Source organism: Chelonoidis abingdonii, chromosome 1 (genome assembly GCF_003597395.2).
Source record: "Chelonoidis abingdonii isolate Lonesome George chromosome 1, CheloAbing_2.0, whole genome shotgun sequence".
In the NCBI taxonomy this organism is placed as follows: domain Eukaryota; kingdom Metazoa; phylum Chordata; order Testudines; family Testudinidae; genus Chelonoidis; species Chelonoidis abingdonii.
In genome coordinates this window covers 268,629,646-268,656,226 of record NC_133769.1, presented here as the reverse complement: position 1 = coordinate 268,656,226, position 26,581 = coordinate 268,629,646, and the positions used below count along the sequence as shown (strand labels likewise).

At 43.1% G+C, this 26,581-nt stretch overlaps 1 protein-coding gene across 6 annotated transcripts; it reads left to right on the top strand.

Annotated features, from left to right (window-relative positions):
- BIVM (basic, immunoglobulin-like variable motif containing) lies at positions 1–25,939 on the top strand. Of its 6 annotated transcripts, none has more exons than XM_075061505.1 (12): positions 223–311; positions 1,644–1,937; positions 5,333–5,472; positions 5,944–6,535; positions 8,200–8,326; positions 9,587–9,682; positions 9,783–9,887; positions 10,814–10,908; positions 12,660–12,792; positions 13,806–13,889; positions 16,000–16,096; positions 24,444–25,939. In XM_075061505.1, the coding sequence occupies exons 4-12, from the start codon at positions 6,055–6,057 to the stop codon at positions 24,735–24,737; spliced, it is 1,512 nt and encodes a 503-aa protein (XP_074917606.1). In that variant the 5' UTR covers positions 223–311; positions 1,644–1,937; positions 5,333–5,472; positions 5,944–6,054; the 3' UTR covers positions 24,738–25,939. The 6 variants fall into 6 exon arrangements, with proteins under 6 accessions (XP_032656977.1, XP_032656944.1, XP_032656987.1 ...); XM_032801108.2 differs by lacking the exon at positions 5,333–5,472 and adding an exon at positions 3,123–3,972 and having other exon boundaries at positions 6,292–6,535; XM_032801062.2 differs by lacking the exon at positions 5,333–5,472.
- Positions 25,940–26,581: the final 642 nt, after the last annotated feature.

Below are 26,581 nucleotides of genomic sequence, written 5' to 3'. Positions count from 1 at the left end.
TGGGCACAGCTAGAGACAGGGCCAGGGCTCTGAGTTCTCTCCCACAGCTGCTAGGCTGGGTGGTTCTTGCTCATATGACTCAGTGTCTAACTGAGCGCCCTACTCCTGGGGCAATAATGCGGAATTTTGCAGCAGTCTCTGTTTTCCTCACAGAATTTCTGGCCACCGCTAGGCGCCGCTGGACTCAGCAGAGCCCAGCTCGCAGTGAGCGGAGCGCTCAGCCTGGCTGGGCTGGAGGCTGTTCGCTCTTTGATCCTCCTGCCGCCGGGGTCAGGAGCGGGCCTGGGGGACCCGGCCAGCTCCGGCGAAGGGTGAGGAAGGGCAGGCGCGTTCGCACCACGCTGCGTGCCCTGGCGGGACAGGAAAGAAGCTGGGGGGTGGGGCTCGTGTTCGGGCCGGGGCTGCCCCACGGCTAGGCTCTGTGGGGGGTGCCCGGGCCGGGGCTGCCCCGTGGCTGGGGGCGCTGGTGTCTGGGGGCTGCCCTGCAGCTGGGCGCTGTGGGGCTGGTGTCTGGGTCAGCACTGCCCCGTGGCTGGGCTCTGTGCGGAGGGGGGGCGCTGGTGTCTGGGCCGGGGGCTGCCCTGTAGTTGGGGCTGGACTCTGTGGGGAGGGGCGCTGGTGTCGGGAGGGCTGCCCTATAGTTGGGGCTGGGCTCTGTGGGGAGGGGGGGCGCTGGTGGCTGGGCCGGGGGCTGCTCTGTAGCGTGGGATGGGGCGAGGCTGGGCTCTGGTGGGAGGGGTGTGTGGGTGTCTGGACCAGAAGGTGCCCCGTGGCTGGGCTTTGGGGGGCAGGGGGTGTAGGGTCAGGAAGGAATTCTCCCCCCCCCCCCATCACATTGACAGAGGCCTTAGAGGTTTTTTTGCCTTGTGCAGTGTGTGGGTCTGGGTGCAGGTCACTTGACAGGATTACCTAGGTCAGTGGCTCTCAAACTGTGGGTGAGGACCCCGTTTTAATGGGTCACCAGGACTGGCTTAGACTTACTGGGACCTGGGCCGAAGCCAGAGCCTGAGGACTTCAACCCTGGGTGGTGAGGCTCAAGCTGGGCTTCAGCTTTGTTTCCCCCCAGGCGGAGGGGCTTTGGCTCCCCCCATGTGGGGCAGCAGAGCTCAGGGCAGGCTCAGGCTTCGGTCCCCCCCTACTGGGGTTGTGTAGTAATTTTTATTGTCAGAAGAGGGGCACGGTGCAATGAAGTTTGAGAACCCCTGACCTAGGTATATCTCACTTAACGATTTCCCTGTTATTGGCTATTGCAGGGGCCTCGGGCAGGGATGGACCTCATTCCCCCCCAGTCTCTTGTGCCTGTAGCACATAACAGTCCAGTCTCCTGTGAGCTGTAATACTTCAGTCTAATTTCAGTTGCTGGGTTTAGTGTGTGTGGGTTCTGGTGATATGTGATATACAGGTCAGACAAGATGATGTGGTGGTCCTTTCTGGCCTTACTCTCTCTGACTCTACAGAGTAAAATATTCCCCCCTACTTTTTACTGCTTGGACAGAGATCCACAGAGGTTACTGAGCTTCTCGCCCCACTTGTGTGGGAGATGTGGGCTATCTGTTCATGGATCTACAGAGCACAATCTGGTACAGTCTGTCAGTGCCAAACTAATTTCTAAAATGAACTTAAATCATTTAATCTATTTTTAGGTCTGTTTGGCTAAGCCATTACTATTGCTATCCTAATGATAGTAATTTGGCTCAAAGAAAAATGCTTTGGAAGCAAAATTGTTGCATAATTTCTTCCAAGGCTGCTGGCCAACTATGGTTCTACAAGCCTTCCAAAGAGTGAAACTTGGGAAGATGCTCTCCATTCTAAGATGTACATTATCCTTGGAAGCAGTCACATAAAATTCTAGCTTTAGTATTGGACCTCTCCTTTTCCTGCCACCCCCCGTTTCCAAATTGCAAACTTGACTGGACCACTGGACACTTGAGAACTCAGTGAGTTTGCTTACCTATCACCATCACCAAGGGCCACAAAAACCCTCTAGTTTGAGGACCCATTCTATGCAGCATAGTTTCCTTTCCACTGTTTGAAGTGCCTCTATGGCAAGGGACTGCTCTATTTAAGGGTTATAAAGCTTAATTATGCAATTTTATAATTTGTAGTATTAAACTTTATATGTTAGAATCTCATAGCTTTTAGCTCCTTCTTTGTTTTCTTTTTAAATATCAAACGTCCAGAGTCTCAGATGGGCAGCTTTTTAAATGTATTGTGATAAATCACCAGAAATAAATATATTTATATTTAATATTTATGTGATGGTAGTGGCTAGAGGCTCCACTCAGGATTGCCATATGAGTCTCTCGATGTCACTGTTTCAGCTAAATTTGAAAACAAGTTAGCTGTCGTGAAGCTGCTGGGGGAAAATATTAGTATTAGGACAGAGCACCATGTAGCGTGGGCTGAGGTAACCGTAGAGAAACAGCTTTGTTACACCAACGCTAGCAGCCGATTTGTTTTCATCAGCTGCCCAGAGGAACCCCATGGCAGACAGCCACTGTCAGCAATAGCAGTGCTAACCTCAAAGGTTCAAAAATCATGAGTAAGTGTGACCAAAAATCACAAGATTGGCTTTAAAACCATGAGATTATGTTAAAATAATAGCGTTCTTTCTATTTGACTTCTGCTTTTTTAGGTGTTAGGTGCACTAGGGTCATATTCTGAAGCTTTCTCCACCACCACAAGGGCTAGAAAAATAGGCACCGACTCTGTGGTGCTCAGCACCCACCAATGACCTTGCTGATCAGCTCCTCCCTCTCCCAGTGCCTCTTGCCCGCTGTTCAGCAGCGGGCAAGAGGTGCTGTGGGGAGAGAGGGCACCCTTGAGGGAGGGGGCAAAACAGGGTGGGAAGAGACAGAGCCAGGGAGGGAAGAGATGGGGCCTTGGGGAAAGGGGTAGAGTGAGGCAGAGGGGCAGAGCAGGGGTCGAGCACCCCCTGGGAAATGACAAAGTCAACACCTGTGGCTAGAATATACTTTTCCTTTAAGAATGAAGGCTGAACTCATGCCATATTCACTTGTCTCCAGAAGTTGGAGCTTTAAGGAAAACAATAATTATCATGAGATGCAGGACAAAAATCATGCGTGTTGATAACACTACAATAGAGGATTTTCTAATTGGAGGGAGACCCTAGGAGTACATGTGTAGCTGTGCTGGTTGCCAGCCTCTCACCATGGAGGGGCTGCCTGCTCCATGATGACAGCCAGGGCACTGTGACTTGCCCACTCCCTTGAGTGCTTCCTTCAATCTGCCTCAGTTCTCCATCCCGGCAGCCCGCCAGTTCCCCCTCCCCAAGGTCCCCCACACCCACTAACATCTCAGAGCTTGTCCTGACCCCCACCCAGACAGGTGCAGCTGAGACTTACATGCATGTTGCACTCCACATGGGTGGGGGGGCAGCCCCCCATATTGGGCCATCCATGGCCTGGGTGGAGCCACAACACTGTAACAGCTCCTGGGTGTAGGGTGGGAGGATCCCACCGCCATGGGCCCAACCCTTGCACAGCCTGCACCAGCCACTCTGTAGCATGGCACCCATAAGTCCTCCCCACAAGTCCCCCCACCCATCAGTCCTCCTCACAAGCTCCGCCCACCAAACCTCTGCCACACTTTTATTGAACAACCGTCCATCCCTCTCTTCCCTCACCGAGGTGCTGTGGGAGCGCTGGGCAATACCATTGGTAGGGGAAGAGGGGCAGAGATGCATTGCTCTGTTTCAGTCCTTGCGGAGCTTCCACCCTTCTGGCTGTCATGAACAATCCAGGGGCTATGGGAGGTCATTGCCGTCTGAGTTCCCCTCTCCTTTACCTAGTCACCCCTTCCTCTGGTGAGGTTTGGTATCGTCCAGGCAGCTGTGCTGAGTAGGAAGGGGGTATGGATGAGTTGGAGTTTGAAGCCCCCACCCCCGACTCTGTTTCTGGTTTGATCAAATCCCAGCCGCTGCCATCGAGAGACATGGGAGCCACCATGCAGGTAATGACCCGGGGCCTTCAACGCCCACATCCTGGGGGGAAGGCGAGAGGCCGGGGAGGTCTCCTCATGTACCACGTCCTGAGGAGAAGTGGGATGGAGTGGGTCTGTTGCAGCTTGTGGTGGCCACTGCCCTTTTGGCAGGGCTGGGCTGCGGCAGCCGCTTGCTCCTCTCAGCCCGGCCAATGAGGGTGAAATCCTGCCCTCTGCTGGGGCTGCGCTGGCTCCTCCCACCCGAACATTAACTCTGGAACCTACTGACTATGGCATGAGGTCCTGATCCAGCCCCATGTGTGGGCAGGGCATTCATGATGTGAAGACCCGCTGCTATCTTTGGGCCTGGGACAGACACTATGGAAGGTTTTAATGCTGTTGCTGCCCGTTGCATAGAAACGCGTGTGCAATGTTCCCATGTGTATGGTGCTGGCCAATAAAAGGTCATTAGAGCCTTCTAGTAAAGGAGGGTTCACTCTGCTCAGTGGTTCCTGATACCACCCTTGGTACAAACCACTGTAGCTTCAGCTACCTTAGGAAATGGTGTGTGGATGTGTACCGGGGTGTCGTTGTAACAACTTGTCTGTGCCTTGTCTCAGTGTAATTTATGGTGATATTAGAGGGACCTGCCAGTGCAGAGTCCTTTGCAGGATTGGGACCTGAAATGGTAGCAAATACACATGTTCATTTTACCAGTGTCGACAGGTAAAAGAGTAGGTTAAGATAAATGTCTATCAGGGATGGTCTAGACAGTATTTGGTCCTGCCATGAGGTCCCTTCCAGTCCTAGAGTCTATGAGACCTCTATATCTACTGCAAATTGAAACTCCCATAGCTACAGCCTTGTTCAGTATTGTCTACCATGTGTAGTACAAAGTATTGTATTGGAGAGGGGTTATGATTTATTGGCTAAGTACAGATACTAGAAGTCAGCATTGCCAGGTTCTGTTTCTAGTTCTTGGACAAATCGCTTACCTCTTATGTGAGACAAGGTGACTCAGGTAATATCTTTTTTATTGGACCAACTTCTGTGGGAGAGCGAACACCACCCAGAGCTCTTCAGATCTGGGAAAGGTACGTGGATCGTCATAGCTAATGCAAGGTGGAAGATGCTAAATGCATCTTGTCTCTCTAATATCCTGGGGCTGACGCAGCTACAACAATATGTATTAACTCTTCTCTGTGTGTTTCTTCATATTTGTTATCCATGTTGCAGTGGTATGGATGATTTCAAGGATGCCACCTGATTTTAAAAATTTAATTAAAAGTAGCTTTTAATAGTACACCTGCCTCATTTTCTTGTGTGTATAAAACAGACATGCACATGCACACAAAACCAAACCTTTTCTTCCCCTGTTGCTATGTGAAAGACCCACAGAAACAAAAGGGAAGACTGAGTGACTATACAGGGAAGACAGTGACTCACTGTACACAAGTGATGGTAAATACACAAACTGAAAAGGAAATGTTTCTGTTCTTCTAGTTACAATAAATCTGATAGAAAAACTAGGTAAGATTTTCAGTGAGAAGTGTGTCTTTTTTAGTTGATATTCCTTTAATTCAGTAATGATTGGAAAATGCTTTGATTACTGTTACAAATGTTTGTGGTAGAAATAATAAACTGCAGTGTTCGTGAATATGCCAGTTTTCTCTGTGGAAAAACTATTTACTTTTTTATCCTAAATTGTTTTTTAAAAAATGACTTATTGAGGGTTGACTCAGTATGCTGTCAGCACAGAGTATGCTGTTGGCACTTCGCAAATAATGAAAGCTCTATATGTAGCAGCATCCTAGCAGTACTTAGAGAAAGCAAATGTTTGGACAGCAGTGTAGAGCATTCTGTATTCTGAAATACCCTGAAATGTATTGCAGCTCTCATTGTTTGCAATGTTTAAAATAAAAGGCTTTGTTTAAAGTTTGTATATAGCTTGTTTATCAGCTGAGGTGTGCTGTGGTAACAGTAGCTTTTCCCTTCTTGCAGGTAACTCATCGGTAGCTTGCAAATCTGCAGGCAATGATGTAGGCTGAATTTTTATTTAAAAAAAAATTGCTGAGCACTTCTTAGCTAGACAGAACTTTTTAGTATCATTCAATGCCTGACATTGCAGAAGGTGAAAGGGAGAATGGTTCTCTACACAAAGAAAACAGACCTGAAAAAAAATCTCCAGAAGCTACTCTTCATAATGATGTAAAGCCATATTGCACTTCAGATGCATCCGCTGTGTCACTGGGTCCTACTGGAGATGGGCATTATCCATGGGGATGTCCTGTGACTCACACCCGAGAAAAAATTTATACTATCTGCTCAGACTATGCTTTTTTAAACCAGGTAACGTCTGTTTGTAAAAGTCCAAGTGCTACAGTTAGTGCCTGCTTATCAGATAGTGCTGCTTTAAATGTTGGAAATAATACACCTAACTTCACTGGCATTCAAAGTGGAACTTCTGAGATAATCTACAATGAAGACACTAACTTGGAAAATTTATCTAGTAGTCTTGGAAAGCTTCCACTGGCATGGGAAATTGACAAATCAGAGTTCAATGGAGTGACCCCAAATCTGAAAAACAGAGCAGGTAAGACATTACAGCACTGCACCATTCAGAAAAATGCTTCATGAATGTCGTGGAGGGCCAGTGCAAGACCCTCCCCCGCTTACATTGTGCATTGGAACTACGTAGATGAACACACTCACCATCTGTGTGTTGTAGAAATGGTCTTTGTGCTGGTCCCACAGATGCTGGTCTTGGGGGCTTGGATAGGAGTGGGTCAGGCAAAGGGAGTAGTGGCTGCAGTGTTCCCAACCTTGTGGTTCTTGCTTCCTTACTCTACCTTTTGCTTTCCTGTAGAACCCAGTAATTTGTTTGATATAGCATACATTTTCAAGCTGTATTATTTTCAAGAAATAATACAAGGCATTGTAAATCTTACGTGCTCATATAAGCCAACCTGTTTTCCACCTCAGGGGAGTGGGGAAATGAATACTTTATTATTGTGTTCTCTTGTATTACACTTTGTCACCGTTGGACTGACGTCTGTTTTTAAAAGGGAAGAAATTGCTGGCCTTGTGACTTTCAGCTTTGATCCAGCTACTTTGAAAAACTGCCCAAAGGCTCCTGTGAGAATCCTGACAAAAGCAAACGTCTTTATACAATTAAATTTATTATGCATGGAGAAAGTCAAAATTTCGCAAACACTGTTCAAATATTTTGAATTGTGTATGTATATGTTGTTAAACTGTTTTCTCCACTGTTTTGTGTTCCTCTTGTTTCTGCTTAGCCAAAGATTTTAATGGTTTATTGACCATGCATATGTACACAACTGATTTTTATATCTGGCCTATCATCACTGTGTATACCTAGAGCCATTGCTTTAGATTTTTCTTATGAGTTGGCTGACCAGTCAAGGTCTAATTTAGCTTAATGATTGCAAAACAGTCTTTGCAACTCTAAGATATAAAATGCTATTGGCTTTGTCTTTGTGTATTCATGTAGTGCTCTTTTGAAAGATAAGATATATGGATAATGTGTATTTTACAGGTATTTTTCAATTCTGCTAAAATATGTAACAATATATTTCACTGTGGTTCAGAAATATGTAGTCGCAAAACAAGATTGAAAATATTCCCTCTCAACTGTTTTTATTCTTCTTCCTGTACGGTGACTTGCGATAAGGGAAAGTTCCTGGGGATATATTTCCCCTCTGCGTGTCCCTAGGCGCGCCTGTCTCCAGCACTAACAACTACGCTTTCTGACTGAAGATGTTGCTTATGCAGATTAGCAGATATATCCATCTAATCGCATTATATGTATAATGTGAGGCTATTGTCAGTGGTCGGCTCTCCCTCTAGTGCACCAGACTAGCTCTGGAGAGGTCATGGAAGGCCACCAATTACTGGGATGGCTGGGGTGAGAGAGGCTCACAATGTCTGTGGAGGCCATTCAGTATAACCTCCTTTTTAATCCATTCAGTGGGTGATTATAGAGAATAGAAATATTCTTCAGTAAAATGAGCTATTGATATATGCCAGTTTACTGGTTCTTCCCAAAGCTGTTGGCAGTCCCAGTTCACAAGCTAACTTTTCCTTCCAATGGAAATAATCACAGTACACCTCTATCCATGCAGCATATTGTCTTTTTGTTAGAAGTACATTGAATGCCTTCTGGTAAGGGCATTATAGTGGAAATATTTAGCTTGTATATTAAGCATTCATTAACTGCTTCTAAAATTTATCTTGCAGGAAACATGAAGAAACAAGTAACAAAGAAAAAATCTTTGGACAAAAAAAGCAAACAATACAGGGAATGTTCTCAACATTACACTGTTGAAGAAACAAAGCAGCGGAAAGTGCTCGACCTCAGGAGATGGTAGTAGTTTAAAAGTCATAATTAAGATTACCATAGTATGCAGAGCTTGTTTGTAAATTTTTAATGTGTAATAGTTTTTTTTAATAGTTGGATAGAAGAGTATATGGGATCTGTTAAACATTGAGTTAGTGAACTAGACCTGATACGTACTACAAGGGGATCTGGATCTTGTGAACATAAGAACGGCCATACTGGGTCAGACCAAAGGTCCATCTAGCCCAATATCCTGTCTTCCGACAGTGGCCAGTGCCAGGTCCCCTAGAGGGAATGAACAGAACCATTCCCTGTCATTCATTCTCAGTTTCTGGCAAACAGAGGCTAGGGACATCATTCCTGCCAATCCTTATTGTTGGTAAGATACCGTGTGCCATCATTTACGTTTCCTACATATTTAGAAATTTCTACTTTCAATAAAGAACAAAAAAGTTTTGGTTGGATTTGGTACTAATAAAAAGTGAGAGCCCATTAGCATGAGCAGGCAATGTGTAAATTTACTCACATACAAATGTAGCTTATTCTGACTTTCTGCCCTTCTTTTGTGGTCAGGGCTGCTTGAGCAAAATCTCTGTCATACAGAACTGAGAATGTACTAGAGAATGTTCACTAAGAACTGAGTTGAAGCCACTAACTAATTTTAACCTGTCAGAAGGTTTCTGTGGCATGGGAAATAAAGGTTAGGATAGGGAATCTGTGACCTAAAGTCATCTCCATTGGTAAAGTTTCAAAGAGTTGCAATTGAGTAAGGAATTGCAGTATCAGAAGGCTATTGGCTTGAAAGGTTGGCTGGCTAAGGTATTGTTATTGGGATACATGTAATCTTTTCCACAAGATCATTAATATAGACTTGACCTATTTCAGTTCTGCCCCCAAATTATTTCTATGGTTAGTAGGCCCTTGGGAATTAAGTTGGTGGTCTCAGCGCAGATCTTGATGGAGTGGGATCAACACCACCACCTAATTTTAGAAATGTTAAGAAAACGAATGTGTGTGAAATTTGTGCTTGTGAAATATGCCAGATTTCCACTTTATTTACTTTTCCTGGGTGAAGTCCCATGAAAAAGAAATTGGCATATTTACTTCAGATTTTTTAAAATCATATATGCAGATTGAGACTTACCAGTGACTTATTTTAAAGGCAAGGTGAGACAAAATACTTTGTTTTTTTTTAAAACATTATTTGACTTTTGGGTAAACTGTCACAAATGAAAGTGCAGCAAGCTGCATATATCTAAATAAAGAAAATTTTCTCTTTCTTCTCAGGTATTGTATTAGTCGACCACAATATAAGACTTCCTGTGGAATTTCCTCGCTAGTGTCTTGCTGGAATTACTTATATAGCATACTGGGGGCTGGAAAGTACGTCATTTCTATTCCATTTCAATTTCAAGGAACCTAAAATGGCTATCTAAGTACTCTATTAATTATAGTTAATTATGATTATCAATTTCATTTTCAGCCTGCCACCTATTACTCAAGAAGAAGCCTTGCATATTTTGGGCTTTCAACCCCCATTTGAGGAAATTAGGTTTGGTCCCTTTACAGGAAATACAACTTTAATGAGGTACAATTTGTTTTCTTGAAGCAACTAAAATGCTAATGTATAGAATAATTTTTTAATTCTAAAAATAATTAGATTGTCACTCTTAAAACAGCAATAATATATTCTGACTAACTCACTGTGTTTTATTTGAGCTTTCTGAAAACGTCATGAACAATTAAACAAACCTTAAGGGTTCTGACAACAGAGCCCAGAATCTGTTTTTAATAGCTTTTTACCTGAGCTGTTTTTGCTGTCCTACTATTTTTGTATGCTTCTACACTGATAGCTGTAGTGACTAGAGACTGAAGTTATATTTTCATTGCATTACCACTGCCTGTGCTGTGAGCCTGCACTGGAAGGGTGACATAGGGTACTCAAGTGCTAACATGGGGGGAAAGCTCCCCCCCCCTCCTTTTTTTAAATCCATAGTTCACCTTTCTTTTTAGAAGTACATCTGTCTCCATGTCAGTTCTCCATATCCTTTCAGTCCTTTGCCTCTTATAAGATATTACTAAATATGTCAAATGCCATGATAGTTTTATGTGCAGACCTATTTAGGGATTGGAGTGAGACCTCTAATTAGCTGTACCTGAGAATAAGAACTTTGTTCATTATAGATCTGTGTGGGATTTGAACTAGTAAGATAAAGGTGAAAAAGCTGTGTATCCATTACCAGACTTCTGGCCCTTCCAGCTCCTTGTGATGAGTTATTTATGCCTTGTACTACTGTAGCACCTAGCAACCCTGATTGAGATCAGGCCACTGTTGTGCAAAGTACTGCATAAACTCATTAGAAGACTGTCCTTGCCCCAATGAGTTTATATTCTAAATCACTAGAGGAGGAGAAGATGGCAAAAAAAAAAAAAAAAGTATAAATATTAAGAATTATTTTGCTTCAGTGTTTGTTAAAATACCAAAATCTTTAAAACGAGTCTTATTGTTTTCAGGTGGTTTAGACAGATTAATGATCATTTCCATGTAAAAGGCTGTTCATATGTTCTATATAAACCTCATGGGAAGAACAAGACAGCTGGAGAAACTGGTAAGTAGCTAATCTTAAACTCTAATTTAGTATATAAATTGGAAAGCTCTAGTTGTAAAATGTTTTAGAATCAAGAGAACAATTTGTATAACTAAAGTCCCAACATATGCAGTTACAGCCAGAGCGACAAATGGCTCTAGGGTGACCAGACAGCAAATGTGAAAAACTGGGAAAGGACGTGGGACATAATAGAAGCCTATATAAGAAAAAGACCCAAAAATCGGGACTGTCTCTCTAAAATTGGGACATCTGGTCACTCTGAATGGCTCTGAGCTGCATAGCTTTTCTAACCTTTCTTTTTTCCCCCTTCTCAAATTTTCCTTCTTTTAACTAAAGTAATATGCCTTTTATGTAATTATTATGAAATAGCTGCACTCCTAGGGTGCTAGAGGCCTTTGGCTTCCCAACCCGTATCTGACTTCTCTCTCAAGATGTGCATTTATCATAACAGCATATCCCACCAACTGGTATGTTTTAACACTTGGGAATTCTTTATACAAAATAGATTCAGAAAACTAACAATGTAAAAATACTAACTGACCAGTGCACTTTTTGAAAATGTCACACATCTTATACAATGTTTTAGTCTTATCATGCATCAAATGAGACAGTTTTTCTTGAAATAATCATAATTGGCTAATCAGCAAATTTGATTGGAAATACTTGCAGCATGTGTGAACTAGGTAAGTGATAACTTTACTACATGAGTCTATAATGGTATTCTAACCCATAAATGCTAAGACATATATCAAACTTCAGATGTTGAATTGAAAGCAGTATGTCTGTTTGGGCAGAATGCCCACCAACATTAATTAATTCTACAGTTGGTGCTATCCTACCAGTAATAATACAGTAGCTGAACAGCATTTTTCAGCTACTATATCTTCCTTCCTGAATGTATAAGCCTCTACCTGAAGATTAGTCTGCATATAAAAATATAGCTGAACCTTTAAAAAACGTTTTAGGTAGTAAACTGTCAAAGTGAAGGGGTAGCTAAGATATAGGATGCACCATGCTGCAAAGGAACCTGGGAGATTGCTAGCAATCCCCACTTCAGTTATGAGGGACAGTTTGCTAAATTCTATACCCAAGGAGAGGAAATAACATTTTGTGTCTGCTCTTTAAACGGAGAAACAAGTTTTTCTTGTTTCAGTGCTCTCCTAGTCTCTCTCCTGTTTGGATGCACTATAGTTGGATTAAGGAATATATTGAGGTCAGGAGTCAGATGTGTTTCCCAAGAAGATCATTATTCAAAAAGTGGTTCCCGATATGAAAATGTTGGTGAACCACTGATCTAAGAATTACAGGTCCCTCTAATATATGCTTGCTGTGTACTACAAATGCTGTATTAACTGGTGTCAGTGGAATTAAGGACAGTGGGATTCCTCTGAATGGTTGTGAATATTCTTGCTTTAGTCAGCCTTACAATATTTTGATGTAGTTCAAAACAAAACAACCCCCCCCCCCCCAGTCTTTAATTAGGACTCTCCTGCAAGGTGGGAGGAAAAAAAAACAAACCAAATATTTTTCTTTCAGATCTAAATATGTTTTTAGAGATTGGGATCTGAAAGAAACAAATTGAAAATCAAATATATTTGCAGACCTTTCCCATAATGCGTTATGTTGCTGCTTGTGCAGTGTTACCATAAATATAACATCAGAAAATGTAAGAAAAATAACTGATCTCTTCTGCTTGATACTGAATGCAAGTTTAAAAGCACTTTGGAGAATGATCAGACCTTTCTTTGTAGCTGCAGGGGCCTTGGTAAAGTTAACACAAGGACTGAAAGATGAGTCGATGGCCTATATCTATCATTGCCAAAATCATTATTTTTGTCCAATTGGATTTGAAGCTACCCCTGTAAAAGCTTGTAAAGCATACAGGTAAGAATCTTGTAGTTATGCTTGCTCCTGTGTGAATCTTCCAAATTATCAATGCATTTTACACATGAATTGAGTGCTGTACGAACAGAATGCTAGCCCCCTGAGTGGAAACGAAATGTCTCATTATTTTACAGAGTTCCCAGATCTGCTGTTGATAATCTCTGCAGCAAATCTTGGCCACTTGTTTTTGCCTTGTAGCTGTGAGGTGTTTTAATAATTCAATTTCTAAGTTGGGAAAGGAAGATGGGTGCTCAACTTGAACTGAGGAGACTATGGTTAGGTCCAGCTTAACCACAGACTTCCTGTGTGGTTTATTTTATTTTAAGGTAAATCATTTAATCTATGCTGTGCCTCAGTTCTCCAGCTATAAAATGGGAGTAGTACTTTAATAGAATTCATCGAAGCCACCAATTGTTTCACATAGGGTGCTGAACAGCCATTGGATAATAACACTACGGGTATGTCTTAAGAGCAGGAAAAAGTAAGATCTTTGGAGGCATTCTCAGAGAACAAGGATGGTGAGGAAAAAAGTTTCTTCTAATTTAAACATGCTTTCTGGAGCCTTCAGTCTTTATCATTGCATACATATCACACTCTTGGCCTTATATTGTGGTCACCATTCTTCCAGTGAGAGATTTGAACAGAATTACCTGATGAGTCAGTCAACATCAGTTTTTATTAGTGGGGAGGCAGCAATGTGTGTCACAACACAAGATGTTCCTTATCTCCAGGAAATGAACAGTCACTTTTAACCTCAGTTTCCTGTGGGAAGCAGGAGTTTGGACCAGAAATCAAAGTCCTGTTTCTCCTAAGACACTTGGGTAATCTATTTTGCTAATTTATAATAGATAATACATTATTTAATAGTTCAGTAGCCAATTGTAATTTGTCTCAACTATACTAACAATTGTAAAATATTTCAATAAAAAAAATCTAAAAACCAATAGCAAGTTAATATGCTACTGTTTTTCATTGCAATATGCATGCTGAGTCTTACTAGAATTGTTCAACAGAGGTCACCTCTTGCAACAAGAAGTGGAATATTGGATCTTAATTGGAGAACCAAGTAGAAAACACCCTACCATTCACTGTAAAAAGTAAGCTAATATACTTCTCTCTCTCTCTCCTCTATTTTTTTTTAACTTCTAGAATATAGATACTTAAAACATGCAGTTTCTTCTAAGAACTGCCCTCTTCAGTCAGGCATGGGCAGTACATTAACCATTTGTAGCTTCCATGATTCATGGAGTACTCAATATTTTCAGAAAAGTCAGGGTTTTAGTGAGAGCTTTGATTTTTCATATTATACTAGACCTGGGTTACTAATTCTGTGATCAAATCTACAACATGTCAACAATGTTTTTTGTGAGCACAGAGTGAGTACCGTGTACAGAAGACAAGGTTTCCAGTCCAAGATGTTTACAGCCTAAATAGACAAACACAAATCAGAAAATATTGGAGACTCCGAAAAGGTGTAACAGCTATTTTTAAAAATATTTTATTTTTGTTCAGAAAATACAAATGCTTTAGATGTCTGAGTTGGAACTGATTCACTGAACAGCTTCTTCGATCTCACTTGGTGCCGGATCTGTAAAACATGGTACCAGTTTCTGGAGGAAGGAAACAGCATTTCTCCAAAACATCAGAATTTCTGAAAAATCCATTCTCCCCAAAAAACAAACAAACCAAAACATGGGGACTCTGAGCAAAAAGGTTTCTCTAACTTTTTCTCCTGCCTGTTTGTGGGATGGTATGTTGACCCAGATGAACAGAGCTGGTTGGAAAAACCTGACAGTAAGCAAATAAAAATTTGTGCATCCCCCCTGCTCCCTCCTGCCCCCCGCCATGTGTTCTGTCCAGCTATTCTGAAACCTGTGCTTGGTAGACTTTTTCATAGCCAATCAGGTCCGTCCCTTTATGTAAGACTCAGATTTTGGCAAGTGTGCCAAGGCTCTGTCAGTGAATTGGGGCAACTGGTCACTGTGGCCAAATGAGACTAAACTCTACCAAAAAGTCATCCTGTGATAGTCAGAATGCAGCTGATATACTACAGAGTGCAGTACCCCTGGCTCTCAGCAGAGGACTTTTGGCCCTATGGTGTGGTATACACAGGGAATTTACATCAGCATAGCTACGTGTCTCAGGGGTGCAAAGAATTCCTTCCGTCAACCTGGCTATCACCTCCCAGAAAGGTGGATTATCTACGTGGACAAAAGGAGTTCTCCCATTGGTGTAGGTAGTGTCTACACTGAAGTGCTACAGTGGCACAGTTGCAGCTGTGCTGATGTAGTGTTTTAAGTGTAGACATATCCTAAAGGCTTCAGACAGCAAAAGGAGGAGGCCCAGAGGACAAATGCAGGCTTCTATGGTGCTATTTCAGCTCATACACATGCTTCCTGCTGCCTAAGCTCTGGTTGTTTCACTCCCAGCAGCAAATAGTGGGAGGGTTTCTGAGCTGGGGGGCTAAAAAGGAGAAGAGTGCTGAGCCAGGGGATGAGTTTTCTAAACCAGGAGGGTCAGGTTGTGAAGGGACAGGGGTGTCTTAAGCCTGGAATAGGTGTGTGGGAGGTGTTTCAGATTTGTCAATAAGTTAAGTAGGAAGAAGAGAGTCCCTCAGCCTGGTTATAGAGAGGGGTTGGGGCTGGGAGGTGTTTGAGTTGATGGGGGTTTGGCTGGAAGGCACTAAGGGGCTGTGGGAAGAAAATGTGACTTGGCAGAGTTGAGAGCAGGGTGGAATGAAGTCTTTGATCTGAGGCTGTGAGAGAACAGGGATATGGGGATTCTGGGGTAAAAGCCAGATTAGAGAGGGAGAGGTTGGGACTAAGAACAGTAATGGGAGACACAGAGGGATAAATATTTTTCTTTCCACACTACTTTTTACTGTAAAATGTTGTCCAAGTTTTTACTTTGCTATCTGCAGCCTTGTCACTTATTTTGGGCACCGTCCTCCACTGCAGTGAATAGTTGTAATGTTCACAGTACTGTCTAGGTGTTGTTAAAACTTAAATTTTATGTCACAACTTCAGGTCTTTAACATTAATATTGATTTTTTTTTTCATGTGCTCAATCAAATCTCAGTTTTTCTATCACCGGTAAATGTGTATCATTTAAAAAATATAGAAATGAATTATTTGCGTAGTTCCATAAATTTTAGTGGTGAATGGGTTTTGTGATCTCTTCTACATGTTAGTCCGTTTTATTTTGTAGGTGGGTAGATATTGTTACTGACCTGAACACTCAAAATCCAGAATACTTGGATATTCGACACCTGGAGAGGGGTCTGCAGTATAGAAAAACAAAGAAGGTAATATTGACTTATTAAGATGGCAGGAAGAGCTATTACATTAGACTTTATTTTTTTCCAACAAGCTTATTCATTCTTCGCTGTACCTAAGAAGCTGTAACTTTTTTGGTGAAGTCTTCTACAATGTTAGAGGTCCAGAGTTCAAATCCTGTGGCTGCCATGCTTGAAGGAGTGAAAATTATTGGGGAAGTTCTGTGGCTTGTGTTATGCACGAGGTCAGCCTATATAATCACAGGGGTCCCCTCTGACCTTGAAATCTCTGAATCTATTAATTATAACTTCTGCTGAGAGGGAATACTGCGGAAATTCAGAAAACCAAACATAGATGCTAAAAGAGACACTGCAGAGCACAAGCGTTTAGGTCTGCCTGGCAGGATGTAGGATATGCCAGTCCAGGTTATTGGCCCTTCATCTTTGATACTCTATCTCATTTTACGGTGTAATTTTTTTGGGGCATACAATTACCCAGTCCCTGTGTGACGAGATCCCCGGGGTGCAGCCTGGTACTGTGGGACTGCTGTGCCCCCTTAACTCTCTCCAGCTGGGGCTGTCTCTCACAATGCTTTGCTAGTGACAAGCCGGAAGCCCCTTTAAGCACTGTGATCACTCAGCACAACAGCATGTGGAGCCCCACACACTCAGCTGGATTGCATGAATGCTCCCAGAGACACTCATAAATCTCACAGAGAGAGGCACCAGAGCCATATCCCCCCAGCACTGTACCTCAGGAATATACTGTCTTGCACTGCTCAAGATGAGTAGTGCATATTTATTAATTGGTTCACCACTTCATCAACGGAAAGTGGATATACAGCAGCCTTTGCAAAACCTGAGCAGATTTGCCACACACTTCATACAAACTCACTGGTAAAGATGGTTAAACAAATTTATTGACTATAAAAGATAGATAGGCAAAAAGTCAGCGTTAGTTACCAAAATAAAATAAAATAGGAGCACACAGTCTAAACTCTCAACCCTATTAGACTGGGCAACATCTAGATTAAGCAGTTTTCCTCACCCCACAGGATATTGCAGTTCATAATACACAGATTTCACCCTTGAAACTGGGCCAGTCCCCTCAGTTGGAGTTTCAAAGTGTCATTGTTGCTTGCCGCATAGCTGGGAGCAGGAGAGAGGCTCAGCATGTGGCCACTGTGTTCTGTTTTATACCCTCAGTCCATGTGCTTGGAGAACACAAGTGCAGGCATATCTGGGGGCATTGCTGAGTCTCCAGACAAGGTTGAGCAATTCCCCTGGTGTGGCCTCATGCAGGTGAGTCATTGATTGTATCTCCCTTGCTGCACAATGGTTGTTGATGGGTTGTTTGAAACGCCGCCTGGGTGTTAGTTACTTTCCTTGCTGTTGCCTCTGGGGAGCTAATATCTGGTTGATTCCCCAACTTACAGCATGTTTTATTGACAACCATTTAACACAATTCTCATAACTTCATATGCATTAATGACATACATAAATGTATAGAGAAATGACTTTCAGCAGATCATAACCTTTCCTGTAATATCTTACAAGGCGTGCTTTATATGTAAAATCACGATTATATAAAAATGAGGAATATGGGGTTTCCAGGACGCTCCCCCAAGGTATAGAATGTCACACCCTGTTAGTGCAGCTGGATTTTATCTTAGCGAATTTTTAAATTGATTTTTAAATTTACCTGACGTTAACTTGATTGCGTGACCTCCTTGTTCACTTAGTGTAGCATGGTGTAATCGGAGATAAAGTACAGTGCATGCATCTCCATTTGTTCCATGGCTTTTATTTGTGTAATTTTTCTTTCTTATGGAGGATTAGGCCTCCGAAAAGAATTGAATTTTAAGACTGGACTTGAACGCAGAGAGGGTTGAAGCGTGGTGGAATGGGTTGAGGAGATAGTTCTTCTTTGAGCACTGTCCCTGTGAGTGCTCTTCTTCAGGTGTTGGTGCATCCCGGCATCGTTGATCGAAGGTTTTCGGTAGCAGTGCTTGGTCAGGATGCGCATTGGAGTCTTGTTTAGTATGCGCATGGTCCAACCCCGTCAGTTCATTCTCAGCCGTCCTCTGCTGAAGATGAGCTCGGGGCAGCGTGGCAGCTTCTTCCCCTGAAGATAGTAAAGAAAGAAAAATAGTAGTTAGATACCTTAGATAAGTTTATTATAGTTCCTAGTTAGCTTAATTAGCAGTTAGTTGTTTTTTTAAAAAAGTTTTTTCTCCCATTCCCTGCTCGTTTTGGAGCACACCTCGAAACATGCTGAGCTCCCCTGGCTTTAAAAGATGCAGCTCCTGCAGAGAAACAATGCTGCAATCTGATGGACACTCTCTCTGAGTGAGATGTCTGGGTGAATCTCACGTACTCCAAAAGTGCGTTCACTGTAACAACCTGAAGATGAGAGCCTGACGCCACCGGGACCTCTGCCTCAAAATGATTCTCATGGAGAAGTCACTCCAGCCAGGTACAGAAAAGGACCAACCAAAACCTCCCCCTAAGTGCTCGCTTACGTTGTCAGAACTGAAGAAGAGCACATCTCTGTCCTCTCACGTAAAGAGGAAGTGAGCATTGACCTCTCCGCAGAGAGATCCGCATAAAAAGAAACAGTCCCTTGTGAGGTCATTCCTCTCTATGCCAACGACCCTGAAATCAGCACTTACGACTCTCCCAGCACCTCTGTCACAGACCATGCCGTTGAGCCCAAAGCAAAGGGCAGGGAGTCAAGACACAGGCACAGCCATGTCTCCTTCATGGCACCAACCACACCAACACACGCAGTGGACACAGCACCGACCTTGCTGCCACCTCCGGTGCCAGCCACAAAATCTGCGCCACTGCCATGCTCGTCGCCACCGCCTCTGCTGGCACTGACTGATAGTGCTGCGATGGGCCCACTGGCACTTACAGAATTTAGCCACGAGATCGCTACACACCTTTCAGTTGCAACTAAACCCTCACTATTGCATCCACCAGCACTGCAGCAATTTCCATATTATGGTGTCCCAATCAGCACTCCGTGGCGCCAATGGATTGTCCAGAAGGAGTGTCATTAGGCAGCCCACTTCCCGTATGGCACCGTCGGTACCTAGTGAGAGCGATGATGAGCACCGGGATGGAGGAGTCTTCTCCCCACAACACTCTTCCTGACTCACCACAGACCTGCTGGGGGTACACTGAGATCTAAAAGCCACCATGGTCAACAACCATATCCATTGTACAGACAACCATGGATGTGTCCCTTCATGGCTTTTCCCATGCAGTGGCCACCATAGAATCCGTGGGCAGCGTACAAAGCCCACTATGCCGGAACCTCATCGCCACCCAGAGGTGAACTTCAGTCTCCTCCATTATCTCCAGTGGCTACATCATCTGTAGCCCTAGAGGAGACTACAGAGGAGCCAGAGGAAGAAACAGGCCCTAAGGATGTGTCGCCAACGCACAACTCTTCTTCTTCCTCCAATAAGGCCATCATGCCACCTCCACCTACAATGGCAGATGACTTCAAACAATTTCAAGACCTCTTTAAAAGAATCGCACTAAGCCAGGACATCCCATTGGAGGAGGTCCAGGAAAACCAATGTAAGCTGTTCAAAATCTCAAACCTTCCTCTTTCTCAAAAATTGCACTGCCAGTAGACGATGCAATTCTGGAACCTGGTGAAATGGTGTGGCAGACACCAGCCCTCTCACATGCAAATGAGCTGATAGAAAATACTCTGTGCTGGCCAAGGGAATGGACTTTCTCTTTTCCCACCCACTCCAAACAACCCACTCCACCACTTCAAACAACCCCAGTCCAGATCCACACTTGAGGACAAAGACCACAAGAGACTAGACCTCATCCACTTTACAATCCTGGGTCACTGACTACAGTGCCCTTCTGGTGAAATATGATTGACAATTACCAGAAGTTATGTGAGTTTGACCGATCTTCCTGAAGGTAAAAGAGCACAATTCAAGACATTGCTAACTGAGGGACAACTGGTTGCCAGGACTGCCCTACAAGCTTCCCTGGAGGTTGCCAATATGGCAGCACATGACACAGCTATTGTAATGCGCAGAACATCTTGGGTCTTGTCATCTAGCATCCCAAAAGAGCTGCAAATTAAGTTGGAAGACCTCTCCTTTGACAAAGATAAATTGTTCTCATCTAAGACCAATGAGGTACTCCGCTCTATGAAAGACTCACATGCGACTGGACAGCTACACACCTCTACTAAGAGAAAGTGCTACCAGCCTTACCACCATGCCAGACAGTCACAGTTCAACCGTCTACAGTCCAGACCATATGAGTCCAACAGACAGAGAAATAGACCTCCGAGGTGCCAACCCTCACAAGCTCAACAAGCAGCATTACAAACACCACCTAATAAGCAATGGTTTTGAAAGGCTGGTCGAGGGTCTGAATGACCTCCCCCTCACATCTGTGCCATTTTGCCCATTTAGCCACCAATTGAGACACCTCTACTATGCATGGGAGTGCATCATGCAAGATTGTTGGGTCTTAGAAATCATAAGGTCAGGCTGTGCCATCCCCTTTATTTCTTGTCCCCCTATCCTACCCGCTTCCCCGTCCCTCTTCAGGAACCCTTCTCATGAGCACCTCTTAAGGCAAGAAATGAATCTACTACATCTAGGTTCTGTGGAACCAGTACCTACACAAAACAGAGGGAAGGGCTTCTGTTCCCACTATTTTTTGACCCAGAAGAAAAATGGAGGATGGCGATGCATACTAGATGTACAGAAACTCAACAAATTCATACACTCCCACGAATTCAAGGTGGTCACATTAGGCACAGTAATCCCAGTGCTGGAACAGGGGGACTGGTTTTCAGTGCTCGATTTACAAGACTTGTATTTCCACATTACCATACACCCAGCTCGTAGATGATTCCTCTGATTAACAGTTGGACATGACCATTTCCAGTATAGGTTACTCCCCTTTGGACTGTCCACTGGACCAAGGGTATTCTCCAAACCCTTGTGGTCATAGCAACACACCTGCACAAGCAAGGGATCATGTTCTTCCCAGAACTAGACGACTGCCTCCTGAAAGGCCCAAATCAGGCAGAGACAAGAAAATTACCTGACTAACCATCACCCTCTTCCAAAAATTACGGCTGCAACTGAACACGCAAAAGTCGACACTGATACCTGCGAAACAACTGGACTTCATTGAAGAGCATTTTCATTCAGTTCAAGCCAGAGCGTTTCTACCTTGAACCAGATTTATAACTATAAAGAATCTCATAGACACCATCTCTATCTGCCCACAAATCATCGCAAGAACCTGTCTACAACTACTAGGACACATGGCCGCCACCACATGTGTGGTAAAACATGCTGGACTCCACATGTGCTGTTTCCAAGGCTGGCTGGGTTCAGTATACAAACTCATCAAACACAGACTAAACAAGGTGGTAACACCACCTCCCAAAGTGCTAGAATCCCTTCGGTGGTGGACAAGACCAAAGAATCACTGTTCAGGGATCCCCTTTCATCAAGCACCACCCTTAATTATAATCACAACAGATGCCTCCTAGTTTGTTGAGGGCGCACATCTGGATCATCACACAATCCAAGGTAAGTGGTCACCAACGGTGACACACCTCCAAATCAACTTACTGGAACTCACAGCGGTATGGAGTACCTGCCTCCATTTTCTTCTGCTCATAAGCAACGAGACAGTACAAGTGATGACAGACAATATTGCATGGATGTTTTACATCAACAGACAAGGGGGAGCACAATCCCACTCCTTATGCACCGAGGCCATGAAACTATGGAATTGGTGTATCCATCACCATATCAACATCTCAGCCTCACACCTTTATGGATGCCAAAATACCACAGTGGACACTCTAAGCAGAAGGTTCTGACAGGAAAACAAGTGGAAAACGAATCCCACAGTCTTACAACAGATATTCCAATGATGAGGTTTTCCCACCATTGACCTATTTGTCACATCTCAGAATCACAAATGCCCTCTATTCTGTTTGAGGACAAGATTAGGACCTTAATCTTTAAGGTATGCTTTCCTATTCACGTGGAACAACATGCTCTTGTATGCATTCCTGCCGATCCCACTAATCCCCAGAGTCCTGCACAAGATACAGGATGAAAATGCCAAAATCATACTGATAGCCCCAGCATGGCCCAGACAAACCTGGTAGCCGTACCTGTTACGCATGACTGCACTCTACGAACTCTCCCATTGAAAACAGATCTGATCTCAGAAGCTAACAGTCAGATCTTCCATCCAAACCTGGAGAAACTCCGTATGAAAGCATGGCTCCTCCATGGTTCTAGGAATGAGTTAACCTGTTTGGAACAAGTCAAACACATGTTGCAGATGAACATCCACACGCAGTACTTAAGTACAAAAATGGAAAAGATTTCCATATTGAGTCAGGACAAACAGTTCACTCCTAATGCTACACTGTTGTCACTAGTGCTAGAATACCTCTTAGAGATAAAGAATTCCAGACTGTCCACGAGCTCTATTAAAGTACATCTTGCAGCAGTCACCACTTTCCATTGCAAGATTGATGGATTCTCGGTATTTGCACATGCGACCACAAAACGTTTTCTTACTGATCTTCAGAATCTCTACCTGAAGTGCACCCACCCATGCCCACATGGGACCCAGATCTAGTTCTCAAAGGCGTTATGAGACTACCCTTTGAACTACTCACTACCTGCTCCCTATTGCACACGTCACATCCACTAGCAGGGTCAGTCAGAAAAGTGCACTAATGGCCAACCGGCCATACACAGTCTTTTTTTTTTTTTAAAGACAAGACCATGTTGTGGCCCCACCCAGAATTCCTCCCTAAAATAGCTTCAGCCTTCCATATCAACCTATTCACGTCCCTACATTCTATCCTAAACCACACAGAAACACACAGGCGGCCATGTCACATACTCCTGATGTGCGATGAGTTATAGCCTTTTATTTGGACAAAACAAAGTCTTTCTGCAAGTCCCCAATGCTCTGCGTCTCGATGACGGAATGATCCAAGGGCTCTGCTATATCCTAACATAGACTATTTAAGTGGATCTCAAGCTGCATTTGCTTATGTTGTGAAACGTATAAGACAGAACCCTCAATGGGTGTCAGATCCATTGCGGTATCTACATGATCCATGGCAGCATCCATTGAATTTCTAAATAATGTAGCCATTTCAGAGATCTGCTACATGGGCCTCAGAACATACGTTCACTAACCACTATGCAGTTATACAAGCCTCAAGAGCTGATGCCATACTAGGCCTAACGGTTCTCTCCTTCACTATGCAAGTAACTTCAGAGTCCTCCTTTGTGGATGCTACTCTACAGTCACCTGTGGAGCACCCAGAAGGGACAGCACTTGAAGAAGAAGAGAAGGTTACTCACCTCGAGGTTCTTCGAGATGTATGTCCCTGTGAATGCTCCACTACCCAGTCTCCTCCCCTCTAATCTGGAGTTCGATACAAGGACTCTATGTTAGAGAAGGAACTGAGGGGGTCAGGCCATGCATGCACTAAAGGAGACTCCAACGGCGCCGCAAGACAGCTACTACGCATGCGTGTTCTGTCTGAGCACTGTTACCGAAAATCTCCGATCAATGGCGTTGGGATGTACCCACGCCTGAAGTGGAGCACACACAGGGGCGCATATCTCAAAGAACCTCAGTTACTGCACAAGGTGAGTAACCCTCTCTTCTAGGTGTGAGGAAGGGTGCATGGAAGAAAATCTGAAAATGAGTAGAAAGAGGACAGAAACACTGTGGTAGTTGTGCATTTTGGGTGGAGAGTGTAAAGGCTAACAAAGGTAGGCAGAAGCTGGGTTATGCTGTCTTGTGAATGCTAGATAGGGAAACTTAAGTATTGTGTAGAAGATTAAGAAGGGAACTAGTAAAAGAGCTGATACTAAACTAAAGCAGTTAAATAAATATTCAAAATATTTTCATAAATAATACTCAGGAGCGGCGCCAGAGTTTCTGGTGATCTAGGCAGAATTTGGGGGGTGGCATTTTGTGCGCTCCCCACGGGGTGCGCGGGAGCTTCCGGTTCCACTCTCATCACGCCGCCGAAGAAGGACCCTCCACCGAAATGCCGCAGACAACAGCTGCAGTCATTGAGCTGCTCAATTGCCTGCCGCTGTTTTCTGCAGCACATCGGCAGAAGGTCCTTCTTCAGCGGCGCAGCAGGAGCGGAACTGAAAGCTCCCGTGCGCCCCGTGAGGAGTGCACAAAATGCCGCCCCCACCAAATCCTGGTGCCCTAGGCAACTGTCTAGGGTCGCCTAATGGAAGCGCCGGCCCTGATAATGCTTAAGTACTTTTCTCTGCACACTTAGTAACAAAACACTTTTTACCTTTGTCAGGTAGGAGGAAACCTGCATTGTATCATTGCTTTTCAGAGACTTAACTGGCAAAGGTTTGATCCTTGGAACTTCCCATTTGGAAACATTAGACAAGATATGCAACCACAAGCACAGGGAATTGCCAAATCTGAAAGCGAAGACAATATCACCAAGAAACAGCATGGACATCTGGGTAGATCTTTCAGTGCGGGTTTCCATCAAGAGTCCATGTGGAAGAAGATGTATAATCTTCATGAGAGGAGGAACAGTGGATATCAGAGTTACACTGATTATGATGGGAATGATAGAAATTAACTTTAGTACAGCACAGCTGATGTACTAAAGTTTTGCTAAGACATAGTAGGTGTTTATTAAGCCTAGAGTACATGTGAATAGAAATGGTATAAAATGCAATCTCATAGTTATTTAAATACTGTATGGTTGTGTTGGGTAACATCAGACTTGTAAACTAACAAATAAGCACAGATTATTGTACTTTGTAATCACAGTAAATGTAATAAGCAAACTGTTACTTCAAATAATTGAACTGCATTTGGGATCGTGAAAACAAAAGAACAAATTGTGGTTAAAGCCATTTATGTAAACAAACAGCACTGAAAAGTATTCAAAGCATGAAACTTTATATCTTATGACTTTCCAAAGTGATTGATTATTCTGCATACTATATAAAGATAAAAATGTAGACATTTCCTTCCTTTTTAACATTTTATTTTTATTTCAAATTCAGTAAGGCTGCCATTGTCAATTAGAAATATTGTAATACAAAAAACTTGTTAAACTTAACTGAGTGGGTGGTCCCAGTCTAATTCCTAGTGGACTAGTGTCCATATCCCTTAAAATAATAATATTTTGCCAACTGGTACCAATTAGTGCTATTGTATCTGAAAAGCCTGAGATTGATTGTACAGGGAAAATGACATTACTCTGGATCAGGCTTGAGGCACAACAGTAGGGTAGGCTTGTGCTGTTACACCTCTTCTGCCTGTTATGTAGATAAAGTAGTTGACTTCTAACTACAGCATTTTTGTGAGCATTGAATTCACTTCATTTTCCACAGGCTTCTTAAATAAAAATGAAGTTGAATTTGCTGATAACCAGGCTGAACACACTTTGGCCTGTTGGCTGTTCTTTTCCTTCATTGTCTCTCCCAATTTCTTAGTGTTTTTACTTGTTAATTTTTCTATGAGGGGTGACACTATTAAGTACCAAAAATGCTAGCAGTCCTAACAGTATATCTGTCAGCAAACAATTTATATTTTTTCAGGTTTCCATGTAAAGCACTTATATTTGGACTAATATAATTTTCTTTGCCCAAAAACATTTTAGTAGTTATAACATTCTATATACAAATGATGATGTGCCCAAGGATTAATTTTGTTGACATGAACTCTTGTCATGGAATGCAGGGTTTTTTGTGGTTTGATGCTTTTGTTAACCAAAAAACGGGAGACTTTTAGACAATTTTCTTCATCCAATAAAATTTGTTTTCTACTTTTGTCATTTGTTTGTTTTGAGAATGTCCCTATTCTTAGTCTTGAAGAGTTTATCCTCTGAGGGACTATTCCTGCTTCTCTCACTCAGTGGAATAGCCCCACTGAAGTTTCCTGAATGACGCCTTTATGACTGAGTTCATAATATGTCTGCTGTTGTATGGATTGTATCTGCTTTTTTTTTTTTTTTTAAGTATCTTTGTTTAAGAAAATCATAGTGTGGGATATATTAAGCATATGAATTTAAAAGGGCAGCATTTCTTTCCTATAAGAGAGGCTAATTTGCATGGGAAGTAAAGGCAGGTGTGGGATAAGCAGGACAGTTGATAATGGTGTTTCTCCAGTGTTTGGACTTAAGGTATCCCAGTACTGGTCCATTTCTGGTAGAGGACATTGATGCTGTTCTCCTTCAATTATAAGACCATACGGAACTGTTGATAAACTTGGGACCTTTTCCATTGTTACATTTTTATTTAGCAGGGCTAATGTCCATTTTGCTAATCTGGGACTAGAAACATGTCCATCATTAATTTTTTCTGTTAATATATATTACATAGGTGAATGTGATGTCTTAAGAAGCACTGGGGATAATTCTACTAAATACACTCAATGTTGCAAAACCCAAAACAAGGCTAATACCTCTTTCTC

Coding starts and splice junctions, on each gene's coding strand:
- BIVM (XM_032801086.2), top strand. CDS start 75: ATGACTCAGTGTCTAACTGAGCGCCCTACTCCTGGGGCAATAATGCGG. Junction 6,536..8,199: donor AAATCTGAAAAACAGAGCAG/GTAAGACATTAC, acceptor TTTATCTTGCAG/GAAACATGAAGAAACAAGTA. Junction 13,890..15,999: donor CCTACCATTCACTGTAAAAA/GTAAGCTAATAT, acceptor TTTATTTTGTAG/GTGGGTAGATATTGTTACTG.